Here is a 16,991-nt window from a genome sequence, read left to right as displayed (position 1 = left end):
GCTCCACTTCCTGGCCACAGGCACCTACCAGCACACAGTGGGGCACTTGTATGGCATTTCACAACCATTATTCTCACGTACGCTGAACCAAGTGCTCAATGCCCTCCTCAAGCACACAGACGACCACATTTCCTTACCACGGTCTGCCCAGGAGATCGCAAACACCAAAGTGGGTTTCCATGCACTGGTCGGCATACCTGGTTGCATTGGTGCCATCGACTGCACCCATGTGGAATTGGTGGTGCCACATGCCATGGAGGTAGCGTACCGCAACCGTAAGCTATTCCACTCAATCAACGTACAAATGGTATGTGACTCGAACAGGATCATCACACATTGCTGTGCCCGATTCCCCGGATCAACCCATGATTTAATGGTCCTGCGTAACTCCACAATACCACGCTACATGGAGCGACATGCAGGGCCGAGTTCCTGGCTACTCGGTGAGTCTCATGTCATGGCCATGGAAATGTGAAGTGGGTAGGTGATTGACGTACCAATGCATAATTTACCTGGCTGACATGGGGGGGAGAGATGCATACTTTACCTGGCTGACATGGGGGGGGGAGATGCATACTTTACCTGGCTGACATGGGGGGGGGGAGGATGCATACTTTACCTGGCTGACATGGGGTGGGAAGAGATGCATACTTTACCTGGCTGACATGGGGGGGGAGATGCATACTTTACCTGGCTGACATGGGGGGGAGATGCATACTTTACCTGGCTGACATGGGGGGGGGGGAGATGCATACTTTACCTGGCTGCGAGTACCAGAGGTAATGGAGCCAGCTCATACCCTAAAGTGGCCCAGACTTTAGCTGACACCTGACCACATAATGCCAGATGTAAGCAGCCCTACCATGTGAATGAAGATGTGTCCCAACCATGACACAACCATCTGCATGTGCACTGTACCTAATCAGACCGCATCCACCTCAACGAATTGCACCTACATGCAATGACTTCAGCGAATACACGGCACCAAACACCATCAACTGAAATGCCAGTCCCCCATAACTGCGCACAAAGGAGTCACATGACGGACATAAACATCAATACACCACTACACTGACACAGAGGCCCAAATAAATTACATAACAACATTTGTAGTGCTCAGTGAGGTCATCATGAGGCTGACAGCAATGGTGCCATGATGAGAGCATTGATATCACTGGACATCTGCCAGATCACCAAAACAACCGCTATGGACTAACACATTGGATGGGCACTCACAAGGTACTGGACCCCCCCTGCATACACTGGTCCATAAGAGGAATACACATATAGCGGTCACATAGTGTGGCTCCATTTGTGCATGGAAATGGGGTTCAAAGTAAGAGATGAATGCATGCCATGGTGTCACGTCATGATTTGAAATCTGATGTCATGACTGACACATACATTGTTGCCCACATTCAGGGATGCAGGCTATTCCCTTGAAGAGGTGGCTCCTTACCCCAGTCCGGAACCCACAGAACCGGCACGAGGAGTACTTTAATTGTGCACATACACGAACCCGTGTGGTGATTGAGCAGACATTTGGCCTCTTGAAGGCACGGTTTCGCTGCCTCAGCAGGTCTGGTGGGGCACTCCTGTACCACCATGAGAAGGTGGCAAAGATCGTCATGGCATGTGTAATGCTACACAATATGTGCATCAGACGGAATGTGACCCTGCCCCTGACGCTGAACTGCAACCACCTGACGATGAGGATGAGGAGGGTGGGGATGGGGCAGCACCTCAGGGAGGAAGCGATGCACAGGAGGGACGTGCAATACGTCAGACTCTCATTAACCAATGCTTCTAGCACACATGGACAGTGGGTGTCACATGGAGATGGCACTTGGGGCACTGTGTGTGTCTGGGACATGCACACTGTGGACTGTTCACCAATAAAGCACACGTACACAATGAGCAATGTCCACACATGTGATTTGTGCATAACCAAAAAGTGTATTGAAATTGTGATTTGAATGAACACACCCAATCCCCCCTCCCCCCTCAACTCCCCAACACACCCCATCCCCCCTCCCACCTCAACTCCCCAACACACCCCATCTCCCCTCCCCCTCAACGCCCCAAAACACCCCACCCCTTTTCCCCCTCAACTCCCCACAAAAGTGTGTGGATGCCTGTGGTCAAGTGCATCATGTGGGATTGTTCTACCGGGCGGCCTCTATTGGCACCCCCCTCTCCCGGTACCCGGGGCACCCCTGCCTGTACTCCTCAGGTTCCTGGCCGATCTGCGGACGGGGCTGGATGGGGCAGAACTGGCAGCCGAGGAGGTACTTGGCTGCTCACAAGGACGCATGTCCCTCAAAGTTTGAACAAGCTCCGAGAGCACGTGCCGCACCGTGGCTAATTCTGCACAGATATCCTTGGAGGGGGATTCTATAGCTGCCTTCACAGTTTCTGCACATTGTTGCATTTCCACCCTTGCGCTTTCACATTTGGCCACATGCTGATTCAAGAGTGAGGACAGTTGTTGTTGGCGCGTGATGATTTGTTCCATCGACTCCTGTTTTTTTTGGAATAAGGATAATGCCAGTGGCGTGTCCATTGTGCTGCTCCCCTCCTGCACATCTTCCCCTGGGCATGGAGTGGCTGGCCAAGAGTCATCAGGGGATTGCCCCTGTATGCCATCATCATGCTGGCTGCATGGGGACAGGTAGGGAGAATGAAGGTGGGCAGTGGGGGGACCCACAACAACATCAGCATCCCCTACATCATTGTCCGAGCTAGCTGCGGTGGCAGCAGTCTCGCCAATCGTGCTGCTTCCTGCAGACCCAGTGCGTTCAGTGGGCACCACTTGGTGGATGTTTGTTGCTGGTGGTACCGTGGTGCTTGACTTGGTGCACATCTGTGCCCTGGCCTGTGTTGTGCTCGTAGATTTCGGCTGCTGTGGGGGTTTGCTTTTTTCAGCAGAGGTGGAGAGTTGGTGTGTTGGGACATCGGGCCTGGCCTTCTTGGCAGGTGTGGTGGCAGTGTCTTCTTCAGCACTGTCCGAATGAGAGCCTGTGGTGGACCAAATGAGGGATAGGGTTAGTGATGGGTCTGCGGACATTGAGCTGGCATTGTGATGACTGCATTCATTTTGATTTCTAGATGGTGCACATTGGAGGCAGTGACATACAGGTTGTCTCCCTTTTAGGTGGTAGAAGCATGGAGGCATGTGGGTGCCTACAGAAAGGGTGTGCATACTGCATGTGTACAAGGTGGAGGTCAGAACTGCCTGTAGGCAGTCTTCTGCTAATGTGTCGCGTTAACCCTGTCAGGCATCATTGCACTTCCCAAAAATCTGGACTTCAGTGAGTTTGGCACAGCTGGATTTAAGGCACCTACCTGCGTCACCTGATGTCGGGGCTCCTCTCTCCATTTCTCCGACCCCCTCTATGCTCTCTGGGCCAATGGTTGCGGCACATTTCTCCTCCCACGGCTGCATTTTGATTGGTGACTCTGCTCCTCCACTAGTTGCCATGCCCAGGTTCTGTTTGCAGACAGTATACTCCTTACGTGGAGCCGTAGATCGTCCCACCTTTTCCTGCACTGTCTTGCATTGCGGGGTGTTGTGCCAACTGCACTGACCCTCTGTGCTACTATGGCCCATATGGCCTTCTTTCGTGCTATCGCCGGTCTGGTCATCTCTGTCGAGAATACTACGTCGGTATGTTCTTGTAGTGTTTCAGCCAACATGTTAAGCTCCTCCCTAGAGAAGCGCTCCTGCCGCAGCCAATCTCCACTTTTTTTCACAACTTTAGGCATTGTGAGGATTGATGGATGTAGGTGAAGGTTTGTAGAGGTTGTGGGGGTCAGGTGTCCACTGGTTGAGGAGGATGGCAATGGATTGTGTTTTTGAAGATGGCCGCCGTGCTCTTTCCCGTTCCTGTGCGGTGACGCAACTTCCGGATCCGCTTATATGCGGTCAGCGCTAATAGCGGTTCCCGTTATTTGCGGTCACCGCTATTAGCGGTGATCGCTGATATCGATGGCTAGGGTGGCGGACCTGCTCTTTGCACGGCATACGATGCCGGTAAGTGGCGTTTTTTGGACGTTACCGCCATGGCGGTGATTACATTACTGGCATGGCGCAATGCTTGTGCCCGAGAAGTCGTAATGTGCCGCTTTTAGTGGTATCTGACCAGCACGGACACGTTAATTGCGCCATGCCCGTAATGTCCTTTACTTACCGCCAGGGTCGTAATGAGGGCCAGTCTAAAGTCTTTGTTATTTTCATTCATTAGCCAAATGCAGAAACGCAGAAATGCAAAAGAGCAAGAGTCACACAAAACAAGCTTGCAGCCGCTTATTGCAACTAACCATATGGAACTTCAGGGAAATCTAAGGAACCTGAAATAACCAAATACTACTAACCTCAAGAGAAAGCAATACAATAATAACTATATATGTAGACATAGAGAAACCATAGAACAATTGTAGTGAAAGTGCACGAAGCCACAGGCCTCAGAACAAGGAACGAAGACATGCAGACTCTGCAGCAAAAAGCGATGGGACAGTGCTCGCAGCCAAAGACAAAGGCGGGTGGAACATTCCTGGATCCAGGGGCAAGGAGCCACCTGCAAAATAGCAGAGTAAATCCTCACTAATTGCAGACCAAAAGCTCAGTTTTGCGGTGCTCACCCATGTGATGCGGCCGAGCCGAACAGTAACCATTTACCCATGGTGGGAAGAGAAGCTGTCCCCAGCTAAGCAGACAAGAACTGATACAACAAACATTGCAAGTCACAGGCACTCTCTCAGTCTAGGTGGATATACCAGTGGCAACAATTTGGACACACAATCTTTCTCATCACCTTGAGATGGTACACAGAGTGCTGAGAACAGAGCAGGGTCCCAGGCCTGAGGAGACCTGCTGCAGCCAATCAGCGAGCACAAATCCTAGGGTGGAGGGTAATGGGAAAGGGCCAATGGTAGTCTTGTGTAAGGTAAGAATTGGTGAAGTAACACTGTGTGAGACTACACAACACATATCTGCTTGGTATTAGGTAACCCACCTTTTGGTATAGGTCTCTACTACACAAGTTGGTAGTGTGACTGAGCAGCCAGGCCTACTTAAGAGGGGTAATGTGAGATGTAGTGCTGTAGCAATGAAATTCGTATTTTACAAGTAACCAAGTAACACCTATACTCAAGGTTGCAAGTTTTAAATAGTTATTTATTTATTTAACATCAATTTTTAAATAAGCACTCTTTAAAAAGGGAAAAGTATGTAGCAATCAAATATACTTAAATACTTCTCAGATGAGCACACGTTAGTGGATTCTCTTTGGATGTGCTCTTTACACAATTCCTACACCCAGAGGTGACTTCACAAGGATAGTAATGGCATTTACATATCACTAGTTATACTTTGCAGATTCTGAGGTTGCAGAAAGGAAAGGTTAAAGAAAGGAAAAAGGTTAAACAGGTTCTCAGTATAGGTGAGCGCACTTAAATCTTCCAATGAGATCTAGACACGCCTTTCCCAGCAATAACTGTCTTAAACAAGTTACCACCTATGAGGGACAGAAATATCAAATTCAATGGACTACAAGAGTCTGTAGGGAGACATGCAATTGACTACAAAGTCAATTGGAACAGTCTATGGAGCCGAGGCACTTCTTAGATAAAAGAAAGTCTTGCACAAAGTTAGAGAGTTTTTGTAGAAATCACTTGTAGGGTCACAAGCTGTAATCAACTCTCAAAAGCAGCCATTGCAAATCTCAACTGAGACGAGCACAGCCAAAAAGACAATGAGGTAAGTCCCCAAGTCTAAACAGCACCTTTGGTTTGAAGAAGAGTGGTCCAGCTGGATTCTGTTGTGTTGCAGCGATGCAGACCCTGGGTTCTTGAACCTCAGTCCTGGGGACAAGAGGGAGGACATCTGGAGGGCTCCTGCGGCAGCAATTTGGAAGTCGTCAGCAACTACGGGCTCTTTTCGGATCATCAGCACTTTGCGGTTTTAGCACTCTGTAAACAGCACCACCGCGGATCTCGGATACAGGTTGGGCTTCCTTCACTCCTTGGGTACTGCACTCTGGTGAGGGGCCTCGAGCTTGGGTCGTCCTGCTGCGGAAGGGTCCTTAGGAGACTCCTGGAGCTTCTGGATGGATTTCAGACATTGCACTCGACTACGGATTTCTCGACCCCTGGCACTCAGTTCCTGCAGCAGCAAAGAAGTACAGCCAGTCATGGAAGATGGTCCAGTGGAGTACGTCTGAGGGTTAGTTGGTCCCACTAACCCAAGGGAAGAAGTTGTCCCTTCCGGAGCCTCTCTTGTCCATTGGAAAAAGGAGCTGCAGCACCAGCAGGGCTTCACCGGGCAATTCAAAGGTCCAGGAGGATGCAGCAAGCTTTGTTTACTGTTTCTTCGTCGGGTGTTTGTCCCAGTGGTCGACTCTGCCTCTAGTCCCAAAACCATTGTCTTTTAAGCAGGTTTCTCCCATTCATGCATGTCCTAGGCTGTCAATCAAACAGCAGGGTGGCTGGACTGGTTGCATTCTTGCACTCTAGAGACAAAGGACAGGGGAGTTATGGGAACCTCCCTCACAGCCTGTCTTTTCAGACACACTGGAGCCAGAGGCGGGCTTCAGGGCTGAAGCCCACCAAAGGCAAAATGAACAAAGGGCTCAAACCTGGCTCAACGCTTAGAGTAAAAGCCAAGAAGGACCTCACAAACAGTAAATAGCTAAAAAGAAGACTGGGGTCATTTTGACAAAATAGTCACCCATACTGTTATGCTGCAGCTGAGGATTCAGCCTGTGATAGAAAAGCACAATGGTAGGAAAATTAAACCACTGTCACCAGCCATTTAAAGTAGTGAGGGTAACATAAAAAATGTTACATGAGAAGGTAGGATAAGAGGCTACTAGGTAACCCCCAGCACTCCACATAAGATGGCGTGTGCTAAACCTACAAAGAGAAAAGGTAAGTCAAGTCAATTTCACTTTACTATTCTTGGGAATAGTAGTTCTCACAAGAAAACGTATTTAAACCTTGTGATAAATCTAAAGGATTTATATGTGACACTGCACTGAAGGTGCTGCGTGTCACCATACAAAAAGTAGTTGTCTATGGAGTTTGTCAGACTCATAAACATGGGAAACACATAATCCAAATCAGGTCAAAACGCATAAGAGAGTGAGAAAAAGGCCTCCCCCACTCCAGGGTTAAAATTAAAAAGTCCTTAAGTCCAGCAAAAGAGCTGAGGGTCTCTCAGGTTGAAGGGAATTAGCACAGAAATGAGAATTCTCCCTAAAATAGATAGTTTTTGGGGACGTCTCAGGCAAGACCACCTGACATGGAAGGGCCAGTTAGCTAACACCTATAGGTGCCTTCTATGAGCACAACCACCCCAGCCACCCAATAAAATGGGCTGGTAGGTTTTTGGGGAGTCGCTCTAAGTTGTGAGGACATTTGATAACAAAAACCTGTGACAATGCCTCAGGAGCTGTGATTGCTGGAAATTAATTTTCTTGTATGATCCCTGTCTGTTATGGAAAATAAAGGACAGTTCTAACTTGCCCTTGGCTGAGTCCTCTGTCATTGCCAGGAGAGGGTTTGTTGGGCCTGGGCACTCTGCTGAACGCCGACTGTGTTGCACGAACCTTGGTTCTCTGGCATACCTGTTTACACGCCACTGCTGGGAGGAGTCTCACACTGACTGAGTCCTAGTCTGGACCACCAATGGAGCATGCTTGGGAAGGATCCCCACACTGCTCAAGTTCTAGACCACCAATGGGCACTGCTGCAAGAAAACGCAGCTCAAGTGCTAGATCACCAACGGACACTGCTGAAAGAAAACTCAGCTCAAGTTCTAGACCACCAACAGGCACTGCTGCAAGAAAACTCAGCTCAAGTTCTAGACCACCAACGGGCACTGCTGCAAGAAAACACAGGTTGAGTGCTAGACCACCAATGGGCACTGCTGCAAGAAAACTCAGCTCAAGTGCTAGACCACCAACGGACACTGCTGAAAGAAAACTCAGCTCAAGTTCTAGACCACCAACGGGCACTGCTGCAAGAAAACTCAGCTCAAGTTCTAGACCACCAATGGGCACTGCTGCAAGAAAACACAGGTCGGGTGCTAGACCACCAACGGGCACTGCTGCAAGAAAACTCAGCTCAAGTTCTAGACCACCAACGGGCACTGCTGCAAGAAAACTCAGCTCAAGTGCTAGACCACCAACGGGCACTGCTGCAAGAAAACTCAGCTCAAGTACTAGACCTCCAACAGGCACTGCTGCAAGAAAACACAGGTCGAGTGCTAGACCACCAATGGGCACTGCTGCAAGAAAACTCAGGTCGAGTGCTAGACCACCAACAGGCACTGCTGAAAGAAGTCTCACACTGATCGAGTACTAGACCACCAACAGGCACTGCTGTAAGGATATACTGCCACGTAGAAGTAAGGGAGGTTGCATGAAGGGGGCAAACCGATCATGCAGTATTTAAATATCTCTTGCCATCTTATTCTGATGACATTGCCAAAAACATATGCAACAGTCAGCAGACCTTTAAAACTGACAGTGGCTCCCACAGAATGATCCACAGACATGCATTACATCAAGCTGGATCACCAATAAATACTGGCAATAACAAGGTGTGCAACTACACTAACATTTCAGGAGCAAAGTGGGCGAGCGGGGGAGGGGGGTTAACCCGTGAACTGTTAGCAAAGGGGCTAACTTCAGAGACTGTGGGGGAAGGGCAAACTTACGTGTGTTGGACCAACTACCTTCTCTGCATATTGGAATGAGACTATTCTGGTGAAGCTTCAATATTAAACGCGGTTGACTCTCTCCTTGAAGTCTGAAACAACACACGTAAGGACTGCTGAGAATAAGTACTCCCCCACCACCCCTCCACCCCCCCAAAAAAAAACACCTCGCGGAGAACCCTGCCATGATTTCAATTACCTAAAAATGAATGCATATGAATGCAGTTGCGTGCGAATAATGTAATGCTTTGCGTTAGGAATTGCTGAGCCTTTGTTAACAGTGCTAGCCGTGGACGCCGTTTATCCTATGTGTCCTGTACTGCCTTGCCACGGCTGTCAGCCAGGTCATGTCGACATAAACCAACATTTCTGGGGGTGCGGGGGTTGGGAGGGGGGGCTAAAGCCCAATCTGCTCAATGGTCGCTGGGCCACTGGCAATAACGTGTGACTGCAGAATTCCGAGCCATGCCCGGGAAATAGAGGCTGGAACAAAGTACCTGTGTGAAGTGCACGCAGCTGAGATGGTGACGCAGGCGGCCATCTTTTCTTCCTGCCTGAGGAGGAGGTGCATGTGGAGTTTCTTTCCTGCACTCCTGTTTGCAGGGGTGTGGGGGCAGGGGCAAGGCCTGTGTGGGTGCCTATATTAGATGTACATAATTCTTTTTTAAAAAGCGCTAAACCCTTGACTCATGCAGTCGCCCCCCTCCACTGCACAGTGCGCGCATTGTTCACTGCGTAGGTCTTGAGGTAACGGTTTCCTGGCACCGTTCACCGGGTAGATCTGCCACTCAATGGGCAATTGGGCATCAATGCTGCTCACCTCCCACCCCCAGCAATATTGGGTGCAGACTGGCCGATCAGAGGAGGGCTTGTGGGGTTTAATTTCGGAAAATGTGTTTCAGTGTTGTTGAGGGCGATTCCATAAAGGAATGAGGGCTTTACTGTGAGAAGTCTGAACCTAGCAGCTGGGGAAAGTGGGGGAGGGAGGCACGGGGGTGCTCTCTGAAGCCAAGGCACTTAATTGTGAGCCTGTGACGTCAACACGACTCTACATTCCATTATACTGCGGCAACATCTATACAGGAAAATCTAAATGTATAATGTTTCAATGACCTCACTTGGGCCTCATGGTTGACCGAAACGTATTTATAGAGGTGAACTTGCCACGTAAATAAAACAAAACCACCAGTGGCAAAACCAACAGCTGGGTCTCCTTCAGTAGGTATTGTATAGGTGTTTCCCCAGGTACTGCCTTAGTTGTACTTACTACCTGGCCAAGAGAAGACAACATCTGGCACATGGTGCGAGTACCTGAGCATATGACAGGCAGCGCATGGCAAATGTCTAGCTAATGCATATCCGAGTCAAATCTGTTGGCTTTGCCAATGTTTGTTGCAACAGGAATTCAGAGCAAGGAACAGTTGCAAGCACACACATATTGCATGTAAACATTCTAGACGAGAGAGACACACACTTTATGTACGCTTTTAGTTTGGATTATCGAAATATAGGTTACACATTAAAAGAAATCCCAAAAAAACAAAATATGTGGAAGATAAAATCTATAAATGTGGACATTTGTGGAGTGTTAATGAATGTAAGCAAACAAAAGTCACCCTCCAGAATTCAATCAAGATCAAATGCGGACAATGGGAAACAAGCATTGGCAGAGCCAATACGTCTAGCTTTTGGGCAAGCTGAATCGGTGAGCGGGTGAATATAGTAGATGAGTATGGTTGTATGGGCAAGGGAATATGGTTGTATGGATAAGAGAATGAATACGGTTGAATGGGTGAATATATGGATGACTGGGTGAATATGTTTGCCTGTTAGATGGTTGAGTGGGTAGGCAGATGATGGCTGTGCTGGTGATTGTGATTTAATGGGTCATGGGTTGATGGGTAAGGGAATATGGTTGTATGGGCGTATGGATACGAGGATGAATACGGTTGAATGGGTGAATAGATGGATGACTGGATGAATATGATTGTATAGGTAGATGGGTGAGTGTGTGAAGATGGTTCTGTGGGTGGGCGTCGTCCAGTAAAAAAACAGAACATGTTCCTAGCAAGGGGTGCCGGGGCCTTGGCTGACGGTAATACATCAGGGTCAGTTTCCTTTGGGAGGAGGAGCGCTGCGTCGCCAAAGATCGCCACATTGACCATAACCACAAAGCTCAGAGGCAATTCCAACACCACAACCGCTCACACAACATACACACACCCTGAATGCAAAAGGGCACCGCATCTCAGGCAAAACAATCCTCAATGCTGGCTCATATCAAGAATGATAGAAAACTATCAAGACAACGAAAGACACCAACACATCAAGTACTGTGTGCCACAAGCACAGGGGCGTGGCAAAGCCAGAACTTCAGGCGCATGGGGGCTAGCGCGTCACATGGGAGGGGCTTCCTTCAGAGACTTTGAGGGTGGGGCAAATGTTATCGTATGTGCCACATTCCTGTATTAGCAAAGTTGGATGAAATCCTTCTGCTAATCCGAAAAAATGACACAAACACATCATTGGTCAAACGCAGGATCCATGCTAGACTCTCTATCTATTATAGCATATTGGGCCTCATTTTAAGTATACCGGTCCGGTAAAAACGGAGCGGGTAAGCTACCGGCACCGTTGTTACCGGACTGGCACACTCACAGTTCTGCGGGCGGGTGCCGTCTGTCCGGCCAGGTCTGAACTGGCGTGTGGCACGGCACATGGCCGCAGACTTTGACGGAAGTACCGGCACTGTTGCCGGTGCTTCAGTCAAAGTGCCGGGGCTTCCGTCCTCTGCATTCTCATTGAGTCCTATGGGACGCAAATGGGAATGGGGAGTCATTTTTTCCGGCACCTGGCAATGGGGAATTACCGGGACCGCCGGGGCTGTAATGCCCCAGTTATTCCCCATTGCCAGGCACTGGAAAAAACACGACTCTGGCGGCAGCCGTGCCGTATTTACCAGCACGGCTACTGCCGGGGTCGTAATAAGGGCCATTGTTTTTCCAAATGCATCTCGAAACCACACACCAATGTAAACAATCGGGCAGCTGCTAGTGAGTCATGGTATGATAAAGAGTGTAGACTATGTAAACATACATAAGATACCTGACAGGCGGGAAAATAATGAAGTGACATTAGCCCGACAAGAATACAAGGAGTTTATATTAATGCAAACAATCATTGTTGCTGTTGCCTATCGGGAAAGGTTCCAATCCACACTAGACAACAATGACTCAAAGGGCTTCTGGGAGTCAGGAAACAATGGGTTTGAAGGATCTTGCACTCCAGCAAAAGGTTACATTCATGGTTCCGTCTGGTTTGATGATTTTGGCAGCCTTTTAGAAGAATAAGGCCACTATTTGGGTCCCTTCTCTCAGAAAACATTTCAACGCAATAAAATATCATCCTCATAGAAAAACCCAGAGATCATCCCGCCCCACAAAAAAGGGGATCAGGCAGACATGGCCAATTATCGTCCCATCGCCCTCCTGGACACAACTGGGCAATTTTTTGGTAAAGTCCTCCAAGGCCACCTCGAGGAATGGATGCGATCCAATGAAGTTATCTCTAGAGCCCAGGCCGGTTTACACAGGGTGGTCGGCACAATAGGCCAGGTATTCTGATTATTTTAAATCATTGTCCATGTCCAATGTGTCACCTTAAGAAAAACATCTCTTTACTTGTGTGTTATTGACCTAAAAACGGCTTTGGGTTAGTCCAGAGGAGAGTTTTATGGAGCATTCTAGCAGTCCTCTAAATACCTCACGAATTTCTGGAAGCCATAACGCTCCTCTATACTGACAACACGGCCAAAGGTCGCCATGGTGTGGGAGGCGAAAGAACGAAATCATTCCCAATTGAAAAAGGGGCAAGGCCGGGGTGTATTTTAGCACCTGGTCTGTTCAATCTACTTATTTCTCTGGATGTATTAGACTTGGGGGCTGAGGTCCCCTGTCTGAATTATCATCCTGTGGGGGATGGATCATTTAAATATCAAAATCTCAATGGGGCATAAATAAATAAATTACGCACTTTGTTGAGCTGTGCAATTCCAAAGGCCTGACTATTAACTACAGCCAAACGAAATGCATGGTTTGCTGTGGGGCGAAAACGGAGATTAAGAGCCTCAATGTATGTATTCATGATTCCTCTATTGACGGAGTGTCTTTCTTTGATTACTTGGGCCTTCGACTGGATAGAAAAGGAAGTTGGCAGGATCAATGTGTCAAATCCAATTACATTTTCAAAAAAAAATGCTGGCGGGGTAGCAAAATGTGAAAAAGGGGGCAGATTAATGAAGCCAGCACTTTCTGTCCACAAATCTAAAGGCAGACCAGCGTGCACCTGTGGCGCTGAGATCTGGGAGTTTCCCAAGACTTAGGGCCCGATTCACCGAACGTTTTCCTATGGGATTGCGCCATTGTAAAACATGTCTGTGAACCAGGCCCTAAACCATTGACGGTGAGCGCAAACAAACTTTTAAAGCATTCGTTGGGCTTTCCCTTTTCTGTACCAAACGTTTCCGCTCACTATGATTTAGGATTGTTAGAGATCAAACGAATTGCCACATAAAGGCCGGTTTTATTCCGGCTACCATTGCACACTGAACATTCATTAGTAGTCTATGGAGATGCTTTGCTTGACCTCCTTAAGCAGCCAAGTATACTACAAACTTCTTGGTTCAGGCACATACAAAGTAGTCTGTATGAAATTGGACATGCAGAGTTGTGGGATAATCCTGTGTGCAGGAATAAAGGTTCCAGCGCACTGGTCAAATAAAAATGCATGGGACGGCATAAAGAAAAAACTATGTGTAGCTGTGCTAACAGTAATCAATTGCTTAACTATGTCTATATGAAAAGGAGTCCTGTTTGTGAGCAGTACCGTGTTCATGTACACATTTTGTACATCAGAAGTCTTTTAATTAAATTAAGAATTGACATTTTACTACAGCTGTATTAGCAAAGACCTGGAATCCAGATCGTACTGATTTTTGGAGAACATGCAAAGAAAGTCTGCAAGTTAGACAACACTTTCTTGTTTTATTTTTTTTAATTGTGTCCATGGTTTTACTTGACATTTGTGTACATCTTGTTCATTAAGGGCGGATTTCTTCATGCTGAGTTAGCACAGTAAGGACCTATTACAGTGTTCTCAACTTGCACAGTAAACCCCGTTCCTGTAGACTCAGTTAAAAAGGCATAGGCTAATTCCATCATACCCAGTTAGCACAGGAAGGTCAGATTCCATCAAGCCCAGTTAGTAAGGTCAGATTCCATCATGCCCAGTTACCACAGGATGGTCAGATTCCATCATGCTCACTAGTAGGGAAACTCTAGCGAGGGCTTTGATAAACTCTAGAATAGATTACTGCAGCAGTCTTCTGATCGGCTTACCCAACTGCGAAATGAATAGATTGCAAGTGATGCAAAACAACGCAGTCAGACTTGTGCTGGACCGTAGGAGATCGGATCATATTTCAGAGGCTAGAAGGGATTTACATTGACTCTCTATTAAGGAAAGAATTCTCTTCCGGTTATTGATAATCTCAATTGCATGAAAAATTCTGGCCCTGGCTATTTTACGGATGAGTTGGTGCCTAAGACTAGTAAATACAGCCTAAGATCAAACAACTGCTCTCTGTTAACTACTCCCACCTGCAGGTTATCACAGGTGACAATTGGAGCTTTTTACTCAGCGGCGCCCATTGCTTGGAACGGTTTGCCCATCAAGCTCAGAGAAGAAACCTCTAGCAGAGTATTGAGAAAGGGCTTGAAAACACACCTGTTTAACTAAATGCATCCACTGATTCCTGGATCCCCCTAATCTCTACCTTGTATCACTGGTTCATGGCTATATGTTGTTTCCAGCCCTTAAGCCCTTAGTCAGTGGCCATGCTATATACATTATAAATAAATAAATAAAATGCTAAGGCCAGATTCCATCATGCCCAGTTAGCATAGGAAGGTCAGGTTCCATTATGCACAGTTTGTACTAAGGTCAGATTCCATCATGCCCAGTTAGCACAGGAAGGTCAGATTTCATCATGGCCAGTTAGTACTAAGGTCAGATTCCATCATGCCCAGTTAGCACAGGAAGGTCAGATTCCATCATGCCCAGTTAGCACATGAAGGTCAGATTCCATCATGCCCAGTTAGCACAGGAAGGATAGATTCCATCATGCCCAGTTAGCACATGAAGGTCAGATTCCATCATGCACAGTTAGTACTGAGGTCAGATTCCATTATGCCCAGTTGGCACAGGAAGATTAGATTACATCTAGCTCGGCTAGCATGTTAAGGCCATAGAGGCCCAGCTGTGAGAAGCAAGAGGAAAGCCCCTGCGCTACTCTGGCACATGCCATGAAAGCTTAATTCTCAAAAAAGCATAAACAGCTACTTCAGGCTTTGCAAAGTGGTGGATTTGACTTATTGCCCCTAGACCATGTCCAGTATAGAGGGGGACTTTGGATCGCAATTCTCACCTAAGGTATAGCCCTGCATAGGACATCTTCTTGCCACCGCGGACATTCTGTAGCCACTCCGAGTATGGAGCTGCACATTTGAGGTTCAGTTCTGAATTTGGGAACTATGATGCCTTTTTTTTTGTTTCTGCTTCTCATAAACCAATAGGGGTGGGGCGTACAACCCCTACATGGTGGTGAAATTAAACAAGAAAGGCAAAGAGCGCTTTGGAACAAGCACAAGGCAATGACTGCTTGCTGAGCTTTTGAGATGCAGCTAAGGCAGCACTGCAGCTGTGCAAAACGATTGGAATGCCAGTAGGAGTGTGCAGAGGTGTGAGTCAGGCCCGACTCTGGAAAACGTTGCACTGAAATTCTCAAAAAAAGAATAATAGTGGTGCAGAGTACCTAAGGTGTGAGTACACACATTCACATTGATTAGAAAGCTGCTTTGGGGTTTTCCAGCCATCCATTGAGAACTGGCTGCCCCGTGGCTCTCTGACCTTGAAAGAAACAAAATCACTCCTCGGACTAAGGGCCTAATTCATAGACCTTTTAGCGCGGTGCAAATTCACTTTGTACTGCCAAAATACACTTTGCACCGCTCTGTGAATCAGGGTGTTTGCTGGCAGTGCACAGTGACCAGAACATCCTCAGATGTGAAAAGAGCGATCAAGAAACGATTTAATTTTCAGGAACAGATGGTTAATCTGGCAGCTGTAACCCAAAAGAAAATCTACTGATATTCAGAACAACTAATTTTACCTTTATTCTGAATACCATAATTATTTTAGGGCTAGTCAAAAGGAAAAGGGGGGAGAAGCTGTCCAATCAGCATCTCCCCCTGAAGAGAGTAACAACAAACCAATGCTAAGACCCGTTCAGAGTGCAAAGGTCAATGTGACAGTGGTGAGGTTAAAATGTCAGAGTGCTTCTTGGTATTATATGGATGTCACAGAAAATAAATACTTAGATAGAAAATGGTGAGAAAAACGGCAGGAGAGCGTATGCTGCTTTCGCCATTATCAGCACCAGTGTGCATCCTAGTAGTTTATTGTTCTAGAAGAGGCACTGGGTGCTGGAAAATCTAATTGACAAAATATCGGAAATGGGGAAATGCAGGATGGCAACAGTAGTTAACCTAACACGTTAGCTGAGTCATATTAAGATCAATGTCCAAGTCAGATCCTACCCTCGATAGACACAGGAACAGCCAGCAGGCAGGAAAGGACCTTTCATACTCTCATGGCATCTGTGTGTGTACATTTAATTACATTCCTAATTCTTCTCATAGCATTTTAATGAGGAGATGGGACCATTCCCTCTTTGTGACCAAACCGTCTTTCCCTTCAACATTCTAATGTTAGGTGCCAGGCAGGTGGTACTTACCCTCCCCACCAGTGCCAGCTCTGACATCCTTCTCTTCCTTCCATCGTAAAGCAGGGCATTTCCAGCAGGTTGAAAAAGGTGATGCCAACAAATGTGGAGATGGTGTCATTCAGATTGTAAAGGCAGCGCTTGAACCTGGGGTGGGGAGGGGAGAGAAGATGCAGGATCACACCATGTACAAGGTGAGGTCGAGTACGAGACTAAGTTTATGCATGTGCCCCCCCCCCACGCCTCCCGCCCCACCCCCCTCTTTCTATCTCTCTCTAACACAATATCCTTCCTCTCTCACTGTGTACAGGGAGGGGCTGGCCTACAAGGAGCTCTGGAGATTTCATTGGTGGGCCTCTGCATCATGGTCCTCTGTTGTGTGGTTACCTATTTTATTTCCACATTTTCTTTTGGGAAAGGGCTTGGGCTTGA

At 47.5% G+C, this 16,991-nt stretch overlaps 1 protein-coding gene across 1 annotated transcript in view; it reads right to left on the bottom strand.

Annotated features, from left to right (window-relative positions):
* The window catches only part of PLA2G3 (phospholipase A2 group III), a 78,261-nt gene that overhangs the window by 50,029 nt on the left and 11,241 nt on the right, over positions 1-16,991 (bottom strand). The window contains exon 3 of the mRNA XM_069619341.1: positions 16,572-16,706. Within this exon, the coding sequence (XP_069475442.1) occupies positions 16,572-16,706 (135 nt within the window). The remainder of the gene's footprint in view (positions 1-16,571; positions 16,707-16,991) is intronic.

This window comes from Ambystoma mexicanum, chromosome 10 (genome assembly GCF_040938575.1).
Source record: "Ambystoma mexicanum isolate Mex_15411 chromosome 10, UKY_AmexF1_1, whole genome shotgun sequence".
Taxonomy (NCBI): domain Eukaryota; kingdom Metazoa; phylum Chordata; class Amphibia; order Caudata; family Ambystomatidae; genus Ambystoma; species Ambystoma mexicanum.
This window is presented reverse-complemented; position numbering and strand designations above follow the sequence as displayed.